The following is a 19,858-nucleotide window of genomic DNA, read 5'->3' as shown; positions in this document are numbered from 1 at the left end:
GGTTCAACTAGATACACCAAGGTAATGGTGGAGTAGGTACAGCCAGCAGAGCCATTCCAAGAGAACTGTGTTCCCAAGAATCCTCCTGCCATTTGTAACAAGTTAGAACAGCTTCTCAGTCTGTTATGTGAACCCATCACATTCAGCAAACTGCAAAACCAAAAAAACAAGAACCAAACAAAAAGACCCAGTAGGTTTTTTTAGGAAATTATAGGATTTCTAAAATTCTTCATTACTCACTCAAAAAGCCCACATAAACAACTTCCTTCAGGGAAAAGTTCAAAAGATATACATGAAAAATAGTCTAGAAACTGCTTATTAGTCAATTATCCTGCTCAGACAAGTAGTCTATTTTATATAAACCCAGCCTGTTATGTCAAACTCTTTCAGCAATTAGGTTCCTTGTTACGTAATAATGTGCCTTTCATCTCCTTTACCGACATCCTCATAAATAAAGACTACAACTTCAAATTTAGAAATTAATGTAAACTAGCTGGGCATGGTGGTACAGGACTGTCATCCCAAAGTGGGGGAGGCTGAGGACAAAAGATTATGAGTTTAAGGACAATCTGGGTATATAGTGAGACCGTGTTGTTATTTTATTTTATTTTATTATTATTATTTTTTTTTATTTGAGAGCGACAGACAGAGAGAGAAAGACAGATAGAGGGAGAGAGAGAGAATGGGCACGCCAGGGCTTCCAGCCTCTGCAAACAAACTCCAGACGTGTGCGCCCCCTTGTGCATCTGGCTAACGTGGGGCCTGGGGAACCGAGCCTCGAACCGGAGTCCTTAGGCTTCACAGGCAAGCGCTTAACTGCTAAGCCATCTCTCCAGCCCCCGTGTTGTTATTTTAAATATGTATATATATATATATATATATATATATATATATATATATATATATACACACACACACACATAAGCCAGGTGTGGTGGTACATGTCTATAATCCCAGAAATCAGGAGGCAGAGGTAGGAGGATTGCTGTGAGTTTGAGGACAGCCTGGGACTACAAAGTGAGTTCTAGGTCAGCCTGAGCTAGAGTGAAACCCTGCCTTGAAAAAAAAAATCTAAATAAATAAATAAATATAAAAAAGAAAGTAAGAGCCAGGCATGGTGGCACACACCTTTAAGCCCAGCACAAGGGAGGCAGAGGTAGGAGGATCACAATGAGTACAAGGCCACCCTGAGACTACATAGTGAATTCCAGGTCAGCCTGGACTAGAATAAAACCCTAGCCCAAAAAACAAAAAAAAAAAAAAGAAAGGTATACTAATTATTTCAGTTTATCCACGCAATCTATGTAACAACTTTCTAAGCAACAAATCAGTGTTACATATCACTTACACTATGATAAAATACAAGAGCAAACCATTTTGTTAGAAACCTATTTTTGGGAACAGAAAGGAAGGGAGGAGGGTAATAATAGGTTGATATTGTATATATGTAAGTACAATGATTGAGATGGGGAGGTAATATGATGGAGAATGGAATTTCAAAGGGGAAAGTGTCAGGGAGGAGGGAGGGAATTACCATGGGATTTTTTTTTATAATCATGGAAAATGTTAATAAAAATTTAAAAATTAAAAAAAAAGAAACCTAGTTTTATTATTTACTATTAACGGACTAAGAAACCAGACTCATTTACTTTAAATAACCCTGAACTACTTTAGGCATAAATATATTAAAACGGGCTGGAGGGATGGCTTAGCGGTTAAGGTGTTTGCCTGCAAAGCCAAAGGAGCCAGGTTTGATTCCTCAGGACCCACATAAACCAAATGCACAATGTGGACAATGTGGACATGCGTCTAGAGTTCGTTTGCAGTGGCTTGGAGGCCCTGGTGCTTCCATTCTCTCTCGCTCGCCCTCCCTCCCTCCCTCCCTCCCTCCCTCCCTCCCTCCCTCCTTCTCTCTGTAAAATAAATAAATAAAATATTAAAAATAAATATATTAAAACAAAAAGCAAATAAAACAGGACAGAATGAATGTTTGGTAGACAGCGTTAAGCATCTTTGAAAATCATCATCACGGTAGAAAAGAATGACTAGAAGATACCAACATGCACTTTATCAAAACAGCAATTCTGCTGACATGACCACATTTATTACACATGGAACACAACATATGGTACTAAAACCTTTCACATTGCCAGGGGTGGTGGCTCACACCTTTAATCCCAGCACTTGGGAGACAGAGGTGGGAGGATTGCTGTGAGTTCGAGGCCACCCTGAGACTCCTTAGTGAATTCCAGGTCAGCCTGGGCTAAAGTGAGACCCTACCTCGAACCCCCCCCCAAAAAAAAAACCTTTCACACACACAAAAATTACCTCATTCTGCAACAAGAACATCACTACATAACAGCTGGACCTTCACCCAAAACAACAAATCAGCAAACACAAGCATTACTCAAACGGGTCAGCAGAAAAGGTAAAGACCTTAAGTTTGAGAAGCTCTGCTGATTCCAAAGAGAGGAATGAATACATCAGTTATTTAAGGGGCCCCTTCTGTCCTTTGCCTAATTTTATGATCTTAATATAGCTGAATGTTTGAAGGAATCTCTTTGTTGTATATTATGTTTTTGTTGTATAGAATCATCTCTGTGTGATTAGTGTAATTTTTTCTTGAAATAAAGACTTCTAGTGCTCACTTCAGCAGCACATATACAAAAATGGGAATGATACAGAGAAGATTAGCATGGCCCCTATGCAAGGATGACACGCAAATTCATGAAGCATTCCATATTTTTAATTAATTATTATTTTTTTAAAAAAAACTTTATTTTTTGTTCTACGTCACTAGTCATCAGGGAAATGCAGATTAAAACTACATTGAGATTCCATCTCACTCCTGTCAGATTGGCCACCATCATGAAAACAAATGATCATAAATGTTGGCGGGGATGTGGAAAAAAAGGAACCCTTCTGCACTGCTGGTGGGAATGTAATCTGGTCCAGCCATTGTGGAAAACAGTGTGGAGGTTCCTAAAACAGCTAGAGATTGATCTACCATATGACCCAGCTATAGCACTCCTAGGCATATATCCAAAGGACTCATCTCATTTCCTTAGAAGTACATGCTCAACCATGTTTATTGCTGCTCAATTTATAATAGCTGGGAAATGGAACCAGCCTAGATGTCCCTCAACAGATGAGTGGATAATGAAGATGTGGTACATTTATACAATGGAGTTCTACTCAGCGGTAAAGAAAAATGAAGTTATGAAATTTGCAGAAAAATGGATGGACCTGGAAAGTATTATACTAAGTCAGATAACCCAGGCCCAGAAAGCCAAGCGCCACATGTTCTCTCTCATATGTGGATCCTAGCTACAGATGACTGGGCTTCTGTGTGCTCTCTCATATGTGGATCCTAGCTACAGATGACTGGGCTTCTGTGTGAGAATGAAAATACTTAGTAGCAGAGGCCAGTAAGTTGAAAAGGAGACATAAAGGGTGGAGAAAGGAAGGGAGGAGGATACTTAATAGGTTGATATTGTATATATGTAATTACAATGATTGTAACTGGGAGGTAATATGATGGAGAATGGAATTTCAAATGGGAAAGTGTGGGGGTGGGGAGGGAGGGAATTACCATGGGATATATTTTATAATCATGGAAAATGTTAATAAAAATTAAAAAAAAAAAAACTTTATTTTTAGCCGGGCGTGGTGGCGCACGCCTTTAATCCCAGCACTCAGGAGGCAGAGGTAGGAGGATTGCCATGAGTTCGAGGCCACCCTGAGACTCCATAGTGAATTCCAGGTCAGCCTGGGCTAGAGGGAGACCCTACTTCGAAAAATCAAAAAAAAACCAACAAACTTTATATTTATTTATTAGAGAGAGAAAGAGGAAGAGAGAGGGAGAGAGAGAATGAGTGTGCCAGGGCCTCCAGCTATTGCAAACAAACTCCAGATGCATGTGGTCCCTTATTCATCTGGCTTATGTGGGTCCTGGGGAATAGAACCGAGGTCCTTTAGCTTTGCAGGCAAACGTCTTAACCACTAAGACATCTCTCCAGCCCCATATTTAATTTTTTTTTTACTAACAAAGAATTATTGTCTTTAATAAATATGATTTTTTTAAAAAAGACTTCCAAATAGTGGAAAAAAAAAATAAGGACCATGGACCGGGAAAATGGCTCCATGGTTAAAGGTGCTTGCTGACAAAGCTTGCCAGCAGAGATTCAATTCCCCAGTCCGCACATAAACCAGACCCACAAAGAGAGAAAGAAAAGACAAAGACTCATCATGGATACAAATGAAAGTGGGTCTGGATCACCACGGCCTACCATCCATAAACAGCCTTGGTCAGGATTAAATCAAAAGATACAATGTGAAAGCAATGAAGGAAAATGCTTCATTTGTTGTTGTTTTGGTTTTGTTTTGTTTGAAAATAATCTTCTTTGGCAGCAGTTCCATGATGTAATAGTTAGCACTCTGGACTCTGAAAAAAATCTTCTAGATTTTTATGTATTTATTTGATAGAAAGAGGCAGGCAGAGAGGTAGAAGGAGAATGGGCACACCAGAGCCTCCAGCCACTGCAAATGAACTTCAGACGCATGCACCACCTTGTGCATCTGGCTTTAGTGGGTCCTGGGGAATCAAACCTGGGTCCTCTGACTTTGCAGGCAAGCACCTTAACCGCTAAGCAATCCCCCTCTCCAGCCCATGGTGGGTTTTGTTTTTTTTTTTGTTTGAGTCTCATGTTATCCCTGGCTGACCCTGGACTTATTTATTTTGTTGTTCATTTTTATTTATTTATTTGAGAGTGACAGAGAGAGAAAGAGGCCGATAGAGAGAGAATGGGCGCGCCAGGGCTTCCAGCCACTGCAAACGAACTCCAGTCACGTGCGCCCACTTGTGCATCTGGCTAATGTGGGTCCTGGAGAATTGAGCCTCGAATCAGGGTCCTTAGGCTTCATAGGCAAGCACTTAACCGCTAAGCCATCTCTCCAGCCCTGACCCTGGACTTTATGTGTAGCCAAGAATGACCTTAAACTTCTCGTTTTCCTGCCTTAGCCTCCAAGTGCTAGGATCCCAGGCGTGGGCCACTGTGCTCAGTTTTTGTTCAGTGTTGGAGACGGAACCCAGGACTTCATGCATGGTAGGCAAGCACTTCAACAACTGAGCTACATCCCTAATTCCATGCAGGAAGATACTTCTTTTTTTAAAAAAAATTATTTGCCAGGCAGGATGTGGCATGCCTTAAATCACAACACTCAGGAGGCTGAGGTAGAAGGATCGCCGTGAGTTCAAGGCTACCCTGAGACTCAGCCTGGAATAGAGTGAGACCCTATCTCGAAAACCCCCAAAAGTTATTTGTTTGCAAGGTGTGGGGCACACCTACATACCACAGGGTTTCTAGCCACTGCAAACTCCAGATGCATGTGCCATTTTGTGCACTGTCTTTATGTGGGTACTTGAGAATCAAACCTGGACCAGAGGCTTTGCAAGCAAGTGCATTTAACAAACACTAAGCCATTTCCCCAACCAAGAGAATAAAACAAATCATATATATATATATATATATATATATATATATATATATATATATATATATATATATGTTTTTCAAGATAGGGTCTTGCTCTAACCCCGGCTCACCTGGAATTCACTATGTAGTCTCAGGGTGGCCTCGAACTCTCAGCGATCCTCATACCTTTACCTGCTAAAAGCTGGGATTAAAGGTGTGCAACACCACATCCAGCCTGAAAATATTTCTTAATATGAAATTAATAAATGCTGACCAAACCAAAAACACAATTGAGCTCAATGATTCACTTTTTCAAAAACCTTTTATTCAATATATCCCATGGAAATATTAGGTCTTGATCTTCAAGAAATGATGAGCACAAAGAAGTCACTGCAGAGTGGTTGGAGTCGTCACCTGTTGTCCTGAATGGTGATATCTAACTAGACAGCCCCCCTACCACATGCTCTCAAGGTTACCTGCCTCCTCAACCTCAGTTCTGAAAACCCAGAGAAAAGAAAACTGACCACCTGGCAGTGTCACTCTGACAGACTCATCCCATACCTGAAACTCCAGACCTTAACCACATTCCCTCCCCTTGGGAAAAGCAGCCACCAGCCACAGGGGGCAGCAAAGTTAAGAGTCAAGTGTAAATACCAGGAGGTGAAGTGAATGTTAATGGGCCGTGAGCATCACAGAGGAAAGGACAAAGTCTCCTTAATCAATGGGTTAATGACACATGGGGGTACTCTGGTGATGCTCCACTTGACCACATGACAATTACCCTGGTAGCTTGATGCCTTACCAGTCAATCTCTGGGGAGGAGGCCCAGGTTCTGATTTTCGGAAGCACAGACCATACTGGTGGTAAGCACAGAATATCCTTGCACATAGTAGTACACTAGTCTCTGTCTCTAGTTGTTCACAACTGCAAAAACTAAACTGAAAAATAAAGCGCAAAAGCCTATCATTTTAACATTTCTCAAATGTATTATTTTTGTTGATAAACATGCCTTTGAAATTCAAAGGGGCAACAATTCACTGAAAATACATTTCAAGCAAAATGTTCTTAATAGATCCAGCTGAAGTTCAAAGGAGTTAAGCCACAGGCCCAGTGTGATGTGAGGCATCAAGGAAACAGAAGACAATGAAACTCTGCTGATGTGCTCTACCCAACCTCACACCAGTTTGCAAGATACCTGACAATAACTCCAGGCATGTCCAACCTGCAGACCACAGGCACATGGCCCCCAGGAGTATGAATGGCACCCAACACATCTGTACATGCTGCAACATCAAAAGGTCTGACACCCCTGCTTTAGTTACATAGTTCCTGAAATAATCCTAAATTAAATTAAGAAGACCAAAAATGGGAAGAGGGGGCATGTAATCCTAAATATGAATTCTCAAGATGTTAGACTTAAATAGAAGAGATTTCCTTCCCATGAAGATCAACACTAGATACTATATTTAGCAATTTTTGCTAAATCTATTCTTTAAAAAGTAAAAAAAAAAAAGAAAAAACTTTATATAATAGTCCTAAAACAGTCTTAAAGTGACTAAAGTGTTATATTCCTTTAAAAACATTCAACTTGGGCTGGAGGGATGGCTCAGCAGTTAAGGCACTTGCCTGCAAAGCCAAAGAACCCAGGTTCGATTCCCCAGGACCCACGTTAGTCATATGCACAATGGAGCGCATGAGTTTGGAGTTTGTCTGCAGTGGTTCAAGGCCCTGGCACGCCCATTCTCTCTCTCCCACTCTTTCTCCGTCAAATAAATAAAGAAAAAATACATATTTAAAGTCATCAGTATTTAAAAAAAAACAGTTAACTTATTCAGATGAAGTTCAACTCTTCCTTAGTGTCATCTCAATTATTAAAAAGGAGGTAAGTTAGGAAGGACTGAAAATTACTTTATAAATAAACAACTATAAAAGTTAAAAGCTAAAGTGTGGGCCAGAGAGATAGCTGAGCAGTTGGGGAACTTGCCTGCAGAGCCTGGCTACCCAAGTTCAGTTCCTTAGTACCCACATAAAGCCAAATGCACAGGGTGGTGCATGTGTCTGAAATTCACTTGCAATGGTTAGTGGCCCTGGCGTGCCCATTCTCTCTCACCTTCCCCCCTCTCAAATAAAAAAAATATTTTTAAAAGCTAAAGTGTGTAAAGTGGATAGTAGTGCACTCCCCTGTTACCCCCAAAAGTAAACCGTTAGGAAAGATCATTTCCTATGATGTCAATGTTCTTGCTCAAGAACTAACACAGAAGACCACATACTCAACAGAACTAGCAGATACATCTTTCCCTGATGCTAAGCAAAGTGCTCCAATCAGCAGCACTGCTCTGGCCTCAGCACTTGGACTCTTTCCACAAATGAGCCAACACAGAAGCTGAATGGCACTCAGGACATTATCTCATCTCAAGGGAACTTCAAGCTCAAACCAGTTTTATTCTATTCTTGCTGTTCACTAGTTATATCCTATAAGAAACACATTTATGCATGCATGCATATATATATGTGTGTGTGTGTGTGTGTGTGTACACATACATACATATATTATACATACACACACACATATATATACACACATACACACATTTATACTAGTTTTCTTTGCTTGGTAACAACTTCTTACTACAGGATTTTAGTATTTGAAGAGTTTGAGTTTATCCTATGTTCATTTCTACACTTGTGCTCAAAATGTTGCAGGTTTAATTCTCTTTTCATAAATCGTATCTACAAACACTGGAAGTATTCATACTTTAAATACATTATGAAAGTTTGAATTTAAGCAATCCTACTAATAATTCTCCATTTAAAATAACTTAATCTGGATATCCAAATAGGAAAGAGAATGGGTGCTAACAATCTTTGCCTATTTTTAGGCACTTAAGTTATTTCACTTAATCCCTTCAATCCTGGAAGATCGAAGGCATTATTCCCCTTTTACAAGATAAAGACAATGACTCAGAAAGATTAAAAAGGTACCTTTGACCTGGACTAGCCCCACTGACCCAGCTTTTTCTACTGTACTGCTTCAAGTTTGTGTAAAATAGGTTTACAGAAAAAAATACTGAATCATTTAACCTTAGTCCCAACATCAGATGCAACACCATTCAGAAAATACTCAAAGGTCTGAAACTAATCTATTTAAGCCTCAACTTTCTCATCTATGAAGTGAGAATAGTGTTCTTTCAAAAAGTTACTAGGATGACCCAATGAAAAATAGTATGTGTGATAACACACTGAGTCATGTGTGACTGTCACACAGTAACATCACATGGTACGTGTGAAAAGGAATAGGGATCCAATTACACTGTTTCGAACTATTCCATTTGTCATAAGCAATACTGGTTTATACAAAAAAAAAGGTACAATAGTTTAAAAATGCTAAGCCATTATATAAACATAAATAAAATAGCTGGGTTTTTTGTTTGCTTGTTTGGCTGGTTGGTTGGTTTTTCAAGGTAGGGTTTCACTGCAGTCCAGGTTGACCTGGAATTCACTCTGTATTCTCACGGTGGCTTTGAACTCACAGCATTCCTCCTACTACCTCTGGCCTCCCAAGTGCTGGGATTAAAGGTGTGTGCCACCATGCCCGGCTTTTAAAATAGCTGTATTTTATCAAGCCAATCCTTCCAGAAACTTAATCCAAAACAGGTCAAAAATACTGAAAAACTTCCTATTGTGATAGTTTTATTTAATTAAAAGTTTTCTCAGCACTGGAGAGATGGCTTAGTGGTTGAATGGCTTGCCTGTGAAGCCTAAGGACGCAGGTTCGATTCCCTAGTACCCAAATAAACCAGATACACGAGGTGGCACATGTGTCTGATGTCTGTTTGCACTGGCTGGAGGCCCTGGCGCCCATTCTCTCTCTCTGCCTCTTCCTCCCTCCCTCCCCCCCTCAAAGAAATAAATAAGATAAATCTTTTTTAAGGCGTGGTGGCACACTCCTTTAATCCCAGCACTCAGGAGGCAGAGGTAGAAGGATCGCTGTGAGTTCGAGGCCACTCTGAGACTACATAGTAAATTACAGACCAGCTTGAGCTAGAGTGAGACCCTACCTCAAAAAAACAAAACTAAACTAAACAAAAAACTTTTCTAATTGTTGGTTATAAGATGAAAAGATTAAAGTCAAAATAATTCAGACCTACACTGACATAAATTTCAAATACAAAGAAAAAGATTGATATAATGTTCACAAATTTATTTTTTAGCATCTAGCTTTCAGAGTAACTTATATAACAAGAGGCAGTGTTTTTTAAAAAAAAATATAAGCTTTACAATAAAGCAGTTTGCTAAGATCTATATAATAATTTCTTATTTAAAAACACTTAACAGGTTTGTTAAATATTTTCTGTAATAAAACAATTAAATATTCCCCCCATCCAAATAGTGTAACCCATTTAACTAGGTGTTTTTGCAAACATAAACTTTTTATGGGCTGGAGAGATGGCTTAGTGGTTAAGGTATTTGCCTGCAAAACCAAAGAACACAGGTTAGATTCCCCAGGACCCATGTAAGCCAGATGTACAAGGTGGCACATGCATTTGGGGTTCGTTTGCAGTGGCTAGAGGCCCTGGCATGCCCATTCTCTCTCCCTCTTTCACCTCTATCTGCCTCTCTCTCTCTCAAATAAATAATAAAAATATTTTTAAAAATAAACTTTCTGCCAGGCATGGTGGTACACACCTTTAATCCCAGCACTCTGGAGGCACAGGTAGGAGGACTGCTGTGAATTCAAGGCCACCCTGTGACTACGTAGTGAATTTTAATAGGAATAATAATAAAATAAATAAAAATGAACTTTCTACAGTGGAAAGTTGGATTCTTTTGCTAATCCTTACAGTATGCTTTCAGGAAAACTACCTGGCCCCTTTCCAGTTCAGATCCATGTGGACACAGTGTAACGCAATCAGGTTGGTATAAATACTTGAACAATCTTGGATTGGATGGCCACAAATATATGAACCACTCCACAGTAAGACTGCATTTCAGAGCAGGAAGAGAATTTCTCTTTCATACACATACTAAAAGACTTTCCACCACTGATGAAAATGACTGTGACTGACAGAAAACACAAAGCCCTACACTAGCATCAAGGGCACAGCCCAAGTGCAAGTGAAACAACCGGGGTCTCAAAAAAAAAAAAAAAAATCACTTCTCAAGCACTGTGATGCCTAGAGTGAAAGTAGTTTTTCCTATGCGTGGGTAATATGAGGTTTTATTTCCTCAATTAAATCTGTACAAGCTTATCTTGAGTAATTCATAAGGAGTATATTGTCATGTAACTATTTAGACTCTAAAGTTCCAATTTTTGTCTAACAATGACCAAAATACTATAGATAAAAAGTATAAATATGACACCTGCAATTTGTTGAACTCAATGCCATATTAACTTAGATGATTACTGATTTGATTCCTATTTTAGTCATATTTTTGCCAGTTTTAAAAGTGAAATGTATTAAAGCTACAGCTTCTGACTGAGAATAACCTTATGTGTTATGAATTTATTTTATCTAAAAAGGTGGCTATTAGTTATAGTATTAGGAACTGGAATAAGTCATGAAAAAAAACTAATATCAAGCCTTCAAACTAAAAATAACTTGATAAATGAAAACTGGAACCATGAAAGAGTTGTTTTAATTAAGTGTAAAAATTTAAACCTATGAATATATTCATACTAATAGGTAAAATAATCTCTTCTTACAGCTATGACATCATTCCAGAACTCATGCCTTAGAATGTCTCTGTCTTCCAGTGTAGTCTACCATTGACTGTTATGTAAATTGTAATAATTCTAGTATGCTAAAGGACAATCAAATTAGAAATGCAATACCAGAAATCACACACACACACACACACACTCTCTCTCTCTCTCTCTCTCTCTCTCTCTCACACACACACACACACACACACACACACACACGCCTGTTTAATTCTAGCTGTGGAATGTCCTTGATCTATAAGCACCCTGAGAGGCAGGGCAGTGGCGTAGGGTCTGAATGTGGCTACAAAGCTGGTGTAGGTCTACTGTGATTTGATCTGGGGTTTTCTTTAGACTTATAGCCAAAGTAAGGCTGGCTTCACAGGCCCAACGACAAATCAGAACCAGATCGGCTGAAAGAGGATGCTGGACCTTTTTCAAATGAATTGAAAAATCTGCTGAACACATATCTATTCCAGGACAAACTAATTTCTTGGCCTTGTAGAACATTAGCTAGATTTCTATCAGATTTATTTTGTTATAAGAATTTTAAATAATTGTTTCCAAGAATTTCTTAAACATCATCTTTCATGACATATCTCATGAAAATCAAAGTTGTTAAAATCTTTAAATTAAAGGCCAGTGATTCTCAAAGAATAGGCAAGAACAGCAAACCACTCACTGAAAAGCCTCCAATCCTAGTGGGGAAAGTAAGCGAGCCAAAAGGAGAGCCAAGCACTCCTGCAAGGCATTAGGCACGGATACCAATTTGAATTACTGTACAAACCTCACAAAGTCTTTGGAAGCACTCTGAACCGAGTTCCAGCTCCATCGCAAAGAAATACAATCTCTTCCTCCCTATCTCTCCATAGACAACCGAGCGTTTTAAAGGGGAACACTGGCACGTAGCAATCCAGCACACCACCACACTGCACACCTAAGGGGCCAGCAAACTTCACTGGCTGGCGTCGGGATCCCCGGCCCGGGGACAGAGGCACAAGGATGGGAATGGGAGCCCGTGGGGAGAGTGAGTGCGGAGCTTTCTTACTCTACAGCGAAGAACTCGCGGAGAGTGGGCGAGCCGGGGGCTGGGGCCCGGCCGGCCGAGCGGGGGAGGGAGGACGCGGCGGGATGCCCGCGGAGCCGAGCGTGCCGACGGCCGCGGCCAGGTGCGGCGGGCGCGCAGGTGGGCAGAGGCGGCCGGCCCGCGAGCCGGGGCTCCCGCGAAGGTGAGCGAGCGGGGGCGGGCAGCGCGCGCGGGGAGGACGCGCGGCGCGGGGCCGGGCCGGGGCGCCCCGGGTTACCTTTGAGCTGCGGCAAGGGGTGCAGCTCCGCCTGGCCGCCCTGGCTGCGGAACTGCGACGAGCCCTGCGAGCGCTTCTGCCTCTGCGCCTTGCGCACCGATTTCCGGGTGAAGCCGTCCACTTTCTCCGAGGCCGAGATGGCGGCGCTGGCAGCGGGCGCCGGGGGAGACGACGACGACGACATCTCCGCGGCCCCGGCGGCGGCTGGCACGGAGGCGACGGCGCGTCGACGCGGGCGAGAGGCGCGGAGAGCCCCGGGGCCACGCCGCCCGACAACGCCTCACTCACGGCCGCATCTCGGTCCCCGCCGCGCGGCCGGGTCCCCGGGGCTGGCGGAGGGCAGGCGGGCGAGCGGGCGGGCGGGGGCGGAGCGGGCGCCGAGGGCGGGCGGGCGCCGAGGGCGGGCGGGCGGCCGCTACGCCGAAGTTTGGACGGCAGCGCCGAGGGCGCGCGGGTGCCGACGTCGGAGCGCGCCGCCCGTCCCTTCTTCAGGGCCGGGGACCAGCCGGCCGGCGGGGCTGCACCTCAGCGGTCACCTCCCGGGGCGCTGCCATCGCGGCTCCGGCCGGGACAAGTGTCAGCGCCCGGGGACGGAGACCCGCCGCCCCCGACCCTCGGCGCGCAACGCCCGTGGGCCAGAGCCGTCCTCCGCGCCCGCCGGCCGCCCGCGAAGCGCTCCCGCTACAACTCGACGAGGGGCTTGCTACGGGCAGGGGACTGGGGCGCGTGTGCGCGCGCGACAGCGAGCGGGCGGGCGGGCGCGCGCGGCCCGGGCGGGGAGGTGGAGGGAGGAGTTTGACTGACAACTTCCGCGGGGTTCCGCTAGCCTCTCGAGGCTCCCGAGCGCGCCGGGGGCGGGGAAAGCGTGCCAGGTCCTTCAGCCAATCGCATGGCGAAGCGGCTGAGACCGGGAGGGGGTGCGGCCTTCAGCGCGGCTCTCAAGTGGGCGGGGCGGGGCCGCGGAGGAAGGCGTGGCTACGTGATAGACTCTAGCCACAGCCAATCGCAAGTAAAGACGGTGAGCGAGGGTGCCGCGTGCGTCACCGCGGGGTGTAGTGAACTCCCCTGGGAGGGGAGGGAGATGTCCTTCCATCGCGGGTCGTTCTGCACGCCCGCGCGCAGCTCCACGCTGGAGTGACAGCTTGTGAGCAGAGTGAAGAACTACACTTGGTCGTTGTCAAAGCACAAGACTGTCCTCCTTCCCTTCCTTCTCCTCTCAGCCGGCAAACGAGCGCCAGACGCGACGACGGGCAGGTTCGGAGAACCGGCGCGCTAGGACAACGCCAGGTGTTGCGTCAATGGAAAGGGGCGGGACAAGCGTTCGATAGGGTACGGGAGCCGCGTGATTGACAGGCGAAGCAAGAAACCAGCTCGTCCAATCGGGGCGAGACACTGGGTTCCTGGGCGGGCCCTAGAGCCTCCCTTGGCTCTAAAACCGCATAATTGGTAGTTGGGGAGTAAATTTGTAGCCCCTGTGGTTTCGGTACCACAACTCCCTGGGCGCTGCTCTCGCGCTTGGTTTTGGCAATCTCGCCTCTAGTTCAAAGAGCTCTCAAGTCCACGCCCTCGGAAAAGAAGTTTCTCACTCCCAACTAAGTAGCCGGGTGATGATCACCAACCCCATCTTCAGCTGAAGGCCTTGGACACCCCAATACAAGTACAAATCCTAAGATCAGTGGCTTGAGGAACTGGGGTCTTGTCATTTGCTGTTGTGATCTCGTCCTTGGAGATGACGTCCAGAATTAACATTTAAAGACCTAGACGGTGCGTCTTTGTTTTTGTGTGCCTTCCCCGTGGTGCGTAAACAGTAAGTCTCCCTTTGCTCGCGTGGGCCGAAGTCTGCGTCCTCTGTTGCAAGCTCCAGGCCCTTTCCTTTTGACATAATAAAAGTACCTACGATATATTTAAAGCAAACTGACCTGCTTTGTCATATACACAGAAGATGGATGCACTGAAGAAAACAAGGAAGAGGAGAAAGAATGAATTGGGCACAAAATTGAGTTGTAGATCCATACCCAAGATATTTCCTTACTCTGGATGGTGAAATTGTAGTTTCCTAGGTCTAGGAGGTTCAGACCCCAGCAGCATCTAAAACACCTTTCTCTCATCATTTCAAGCTTCAGGTGGAGTTGAATCTACCTCACAAAGGTCAAAACCAGTTCTCCCCTAGAATTTGTACAACGACCGGGCGCAATAGTGCACGCCTTTAATCCCAGCACTTGGGAGACAGAAGTAGAAGATTGCCATGAGTTCAAGGCCATCCTGAGACTATAGAATGAGCTCTATGTCAGCCTGGGCTACAGCAAGACCATACCTCTAGAAATAAAAAAAAAAAAAATGTACAGGGGTCCACCAAACATAGTTGAGGGGGGTTCAAGGTCACTGCCAGACCAGCCTTTGAGGAGAACACGAGAACACGGATCTGCACTGTTGAAGAACTACCCAGGACCTACATAGAATAGTCCAAATTCAAGGCTGTCCAGTCTGTCCAAGTGTAAGGCACAGGACGGGCAGCATTAATTCTTTTCAGTTAAGCATTATTCTAAAGCGATTGTGGTTCTGTCAAACTTAGTCTGCACTGTTCCACCACCTTCAAATTAACCCCTGCCCTCCTCCCTGCTTGTTAACATCTATTCTTTCTTGAAAACCCAGCTCAACCTCCTACCTTTTAAGCTGACGACAATTGGGTAAAAGATGGGTCCCTTATTTTCATTCTTCTTGGGTTTATCATATCCCTCATTGGTATGTTGGAGATGGCAGTATGCTCCTTCTCTCCTGAAAGGTAAACACCAAGAGAACAGGAACTTGGTCATTTAATGGCCCCCTCCCCCCCACTGAAGTAGATGTGTACAGGATGGATATGCATTATAGAGCAATCTGACCTTGGCTGACATGTCAGCAGCAGCTTCTGCAGACATCATAATTGGACCTGATGCATCACCCCTGGGGTGATAGTTTAAAATGTAGATTACCAGTTCTGGGGAGATGGCTCAGTGGGTAAGAATGCCACACAATCATACAGGCCTGTTTTGCCCTGAGTTTGATCCCTAGCACCCACATAAGTTGCTGTGAATAGACACACATGCCTGCAACTCCGGGCCTGTGGAGAATGGAGACCAGAGAATCACTTTGGCTTGCTGGTAAGCCACTTGGACCAAAAGTGGCCGCTCTGGGGTTCAGTAAGAGATTCTGCTTCAAGGAAACTGGGTGAGTGATAGAGGAGGATACTGAGTAATTTCCTCTGGCCTCCACACACACACACACACACACACACACACACACATGTACACACAGACTACATTACATATACACTCAAAAAAATAAAATGCTGGGGTCTCATGGCTGATGATATTGGAACCCATGGGAAAAGCAGTTGCACATCTATTTTTAGCCAGGCGTGGTAGCACATGCCTTTAATCCCAGCCCTTGGGAGGCAGAGGTAGGAGGATTGTCATGAGTTCAAGGCCACCTGACACTACAGAGTGAATTCCAGGTCAGCCTGTACTACAGCAACACACTACCTTGAAAACCAAAAATAATAATAGGGGCTGGAGAAATGGCTCAGCGGCTAAGCACTTGCCTGTGAAGCCTAAGGATTCCATTTGGAGGCTCGATTCCCCAGGACCCACATTAGCCAGATGGACAAGAGGTTGCATGCGTCTGGAGTTCATTTTCAGTGGCTGGAGGCCCTAGTATGCCCATTCTCTCTCTCTCCCTCTTTCTCTGTCAAGTAAATAAATAAATAAAAATATTTTTTTAAAAATAAGAGGGCAGTAGAACAAACCAATATAGTCAAACAAATTTGTACTGAAATATGATGATACTATAAAATACTGGTTTTTTGTTTTTGTTTTTGTTTTTTGAGGTAGGGTCTCACTCTAGCCCAGGCTCACTTGAAAGTCACCATGTAGTCTCAGGGTGACCTCAAACTGACGGTGATTCTCCTACCTCTGCTTCCCGAGTGCTGGGATTAAAGGCATGCACCACCATGCCTGGCTTTTGATAAACTAGGTAACAGATACTGGGAGCAAGCTAGCAGGCTTTGAACCAGCAAAATGGTCAAAACATGAAATAAACAGAGCCAGCATCACCCTGATACCAAAACCAGGCAAATATAGAACAACAACAAAAAAAAAATACAGACCAATCTCCCTCATAAACATAGATGCAAAAATTCTCAACAAAATATTGGCAAGCAGAATACAATAATATATCAGAAAGATCATCCTGACCAAGTAGGCTTTATTCCAGAGATGCAGGGATGGTTCAACATAGGCAAATCAATAAATGTAATATGTTATATAAATGATCTGAAGGACAAAAATCACATGATCATCTCATTAGATGCAGAGAAAACATTTGACAAAACCCAACATCCCTTCATGATAAAAGTTCTACAGAGACTGGGAGCAGAAGGAACATATCTTAATATAATAAAGGCTATTTATGACAAGCCTACAGCCAACATATTATTAAATGGGGAAAAACTGAAAGCTTTTTCCACTAAAATCATGAACAAGAGAAGGGTCTCCACTTTTCCCACTTTTATTTAATATAGTACTGGAAGTCTTAGCCATAGCAATAAGGCAAGAGATACACATAAAAAGGATACAAATTGGAAAGGAAGAGATCAAGTTATCATTATTTGCAGATGACATGATTCTACACATTAAGAACTCTAAAGACTCTACCAGCAAACTGTTAAAGCTGATAAACACCTATAGCCATGTAGCAGGATACAAAATAAACACACAGAAATCAGTAGCCTTCCTATATGTTAACAACAAACACAGAGGATGAAATCAGAGAATTATTCCCATTTACAATTGCATCAAAAAATAAATAAATAAAGTACCTTGGAATAAACCTAACCAAGGAAGTGAAGGATCTCTACAATGAAAACTTTAAAACACTCAAGCAATGGATAAGTTGCAGAACACACTAGAAATGGAAAAACATCCCTTGTTCCTAGATCAGAAGAATCAAGATTGTGAAAGTGGCAATCTTACCAAAAGCAATCTACACATTTAATGCAATCCCCATCAAAACTCCAATGGCATGCTTCACAGAAATAGGAAAAATCCAAAAACTCATTTGGAATCACAAAAACATCCAATATCTAAAATAATACTGAGCAACAAAAATAAGGCTGGTGGTGTCACCATACCTGATTTTAACTTATACTACAGAGCCATAGTAACAAAAACAGCATGGTACTGGCATGTCGATCAGTGAAACAGAACAGAGGACCCAGATGTAAGTCCAGGTAGCTATAGCCCCCTGATATTCTATAAAAATGCCAAAAATACTCATTGGAGAAAATACAGCTTCTTCAGCAAATGGTCACTAAAACATGTCCACAGCCGTGTGTGGTAGTGTACATTTATAATCCCAGTACTCCAGAGACAGAGGAAGAAGGATCGCCATGAGTTCAAGGACAGCCTGAGACTACGTAGTGAATTCCAGGTCAGCCTGAGTTAGGGTGAGACCTTACCTTGAAACCAAAAAAAAAAGAAAAGAAAAAAGAAAGAAAAGAAAGGAAGAAAACACTAAAACCACCTGACAGAAAACCACAGCGTGGGTACCAACCTATGTATGCCCCTGACGCAGGATATGACTCCAGACCACAGAATCCTGACTGCTTCGCCATGAAGATCCTGGGTAAACAGCAGCTCCCAGGACATGACTTCATCACAGTAAAGTCCTTGCTTATCCTCCCGTAACTTCCTTAGTCCATGAGTATATGTAAGTATCCATGTATACTCAACTGATCCCAATCTTTTAAAAAAATATTTTCATTTATTTATTTGAGGGGAGGCATCCAGAGCCTCCTATCACTACCCATGAACTCCAGGTGCATGCATTAACCACTTTGGAATTGAACGCAGGCCAGAAGACTTTGAAAATAAGTGCCTTTAGCTGCTGAGCCATCTCCTCAAGCCCCGAACTCAATCTTTCATTCACTTAGTCAGCTTCATTTTCTGGGAAGACTACTGATGAAATATTAGCAATATCATCAAAATCATGGCCTTTTAATATCTTCTTGTTGTGTTTTGCAGCATAAGCACCAAATATAGGGCCCAGTGCATATGAAGTGTTCTATCACTGAGTCAATCCCTCGGCCCCTTTGATGGTTTTAAAGGAATATTGGAGCATTCCTCTCTAATCACCCAGGCATGGTGGAATACATCGATAATCCCAACACTCAGGCAGGTCTCTAACTGCAGCAGTGTGATAGAGGCAGAGTGATGGATCATCTCTGACCATAGAACAAGTTCTAGCTAGCCTGGGCTGCATATAGCCCTGTCTCAGAATATCACTCCATCAGCAATAACCATGGAAATCCAACTTATCCAAGCAAAGCTTTGATTTCAACATCAAAAGAAAGAAGAAAAAGAAAGAGTGAGTAGTGGTAGTTATGACATTTCTCCCCAAATCTCTTTGAATCTTATTATTTGAGTATGAGCAGGTACCCAAGTAGTCTGATCAGTCATAAAAATGTCTTAATGTCAATCCCTCAGTTGTTTTTATTTAAATACATTCCTTAAAATGGAAAAGGAGAAAACAGAAACATTTTACTCCCACCCTGTCTCACAATATCCAGCTATTGGTGAAAGACAACTCAACTGTAAGACAATTCAATTTATTATATATTTGTCTAGAGTACACTTAGTTGCTAAGGTTTAAATAAACTCACATTTTAGGGCTGAAGAGGTGGCTTAGTGGTTAAGTGCTTGTCTGTGAAGCCTAAGGACCCCTGTTCGAGACTCAATTCCCTAGGACCCATGCAAGCCAGATGCACAAGGTGGTGCATGCATCTGGAGTTCGTTTGCAGTGGCTAGAGACCCTGGTGTGCCCATTCTCTCCCTCTGTCTCTCTCTCTTTCTCTGTCTGTCTGTTGATATCAAATAAATAACAATAAACAAAAAATGAACTCACATTTTAATATTTTATTTATTTGCAAAGAGGGAGAGAGAGAACAAACGAATGGGTGAGCATCTGGCTTTATGTGGGCACTGGGAAATCAAACAATGCCAATCAAAATTGGGCATTGCAGGCACATACCTTAACCTCTGAGCCTTCTCTCCAACCCCTAAATTCACATTTTTAAAGAGAATATGCCAGGGCCCCTAGCCAGTGAAAATGAACTCCAGATGTGCATCCAGTTTGCGTGGGTACTGGGGAATTGAACCCAGGGCTCTAGGCTTTGTAGGCAAGTGCCTTAACTTCTGAGCCAGCTCACTAGCCCTGAGACTAGCTTTGGGGACATGCTGAGACTCTATCTCAGAAAGAAAGAAAAGAGGGAGGGAGGGAGGAAGGAAGGAAGAAGAAAGAAGGGAGGGAGAAAGAAAGAAGGGAGGAAAGAAAGCAAAGCCGGG

The 19,858-nt window shown here is 43.3% G+C and overlaps 1 protein-coding gene and 1 non-coding gene across 2 annotated transcripts in view; one reads left to right on the top strand and one right to left on the bottom strand.

Moving 5' to 3' along the window:
• Ppp2r5a (protein phosphatase 2 regulatory subunit B'alpha) overlaps positions 1-12,682 on the bottom strand; it is an 89,606-nt gene extending 76,924 nt beyond the window's left edge. Inside the window, exon 1 of the mRNA XM_045145949.1 lies at positions 12,480-12,682. Coding sequence (XP_045001884.1) covers positions 12,480-12,663 — 184 coding nt within the window. The 5' untranslated portion in view covers positions 12,664-12,682. The remainder of the gene's footprint in view (positions 1-12,479) is intronic.
• On the top strand, positions 2,641-2,747 carry LOC123458166. The gene has a single exon (XR_006635464.1). It is a non-coding gene; the product is annotated as a U6 spliceosomal RNA (small nuclear RNA).
• Positions 12,683-19,858: the final 7,176 nt, after the last annotated feature.

Source organism: Jaculus jaculus, chromosome 1 (assembly GCF_020740685.1).
Source record: "Jaculus jaculus isolate mJacJac1 chromosome 1, mJacJac1.mat.Y.cur, whole genome shotgun sequence".
In the NCBI taxonomy this organism is placed as follows: Eukaryota; Metazoa; Chordata; class Mammalia; order Rodentia; family Dipodidae; genus Jaculus; species Jaculus jaculus.
This window is presented reverse-complemented; position numbering and strand designations above follow the sequence as displayed.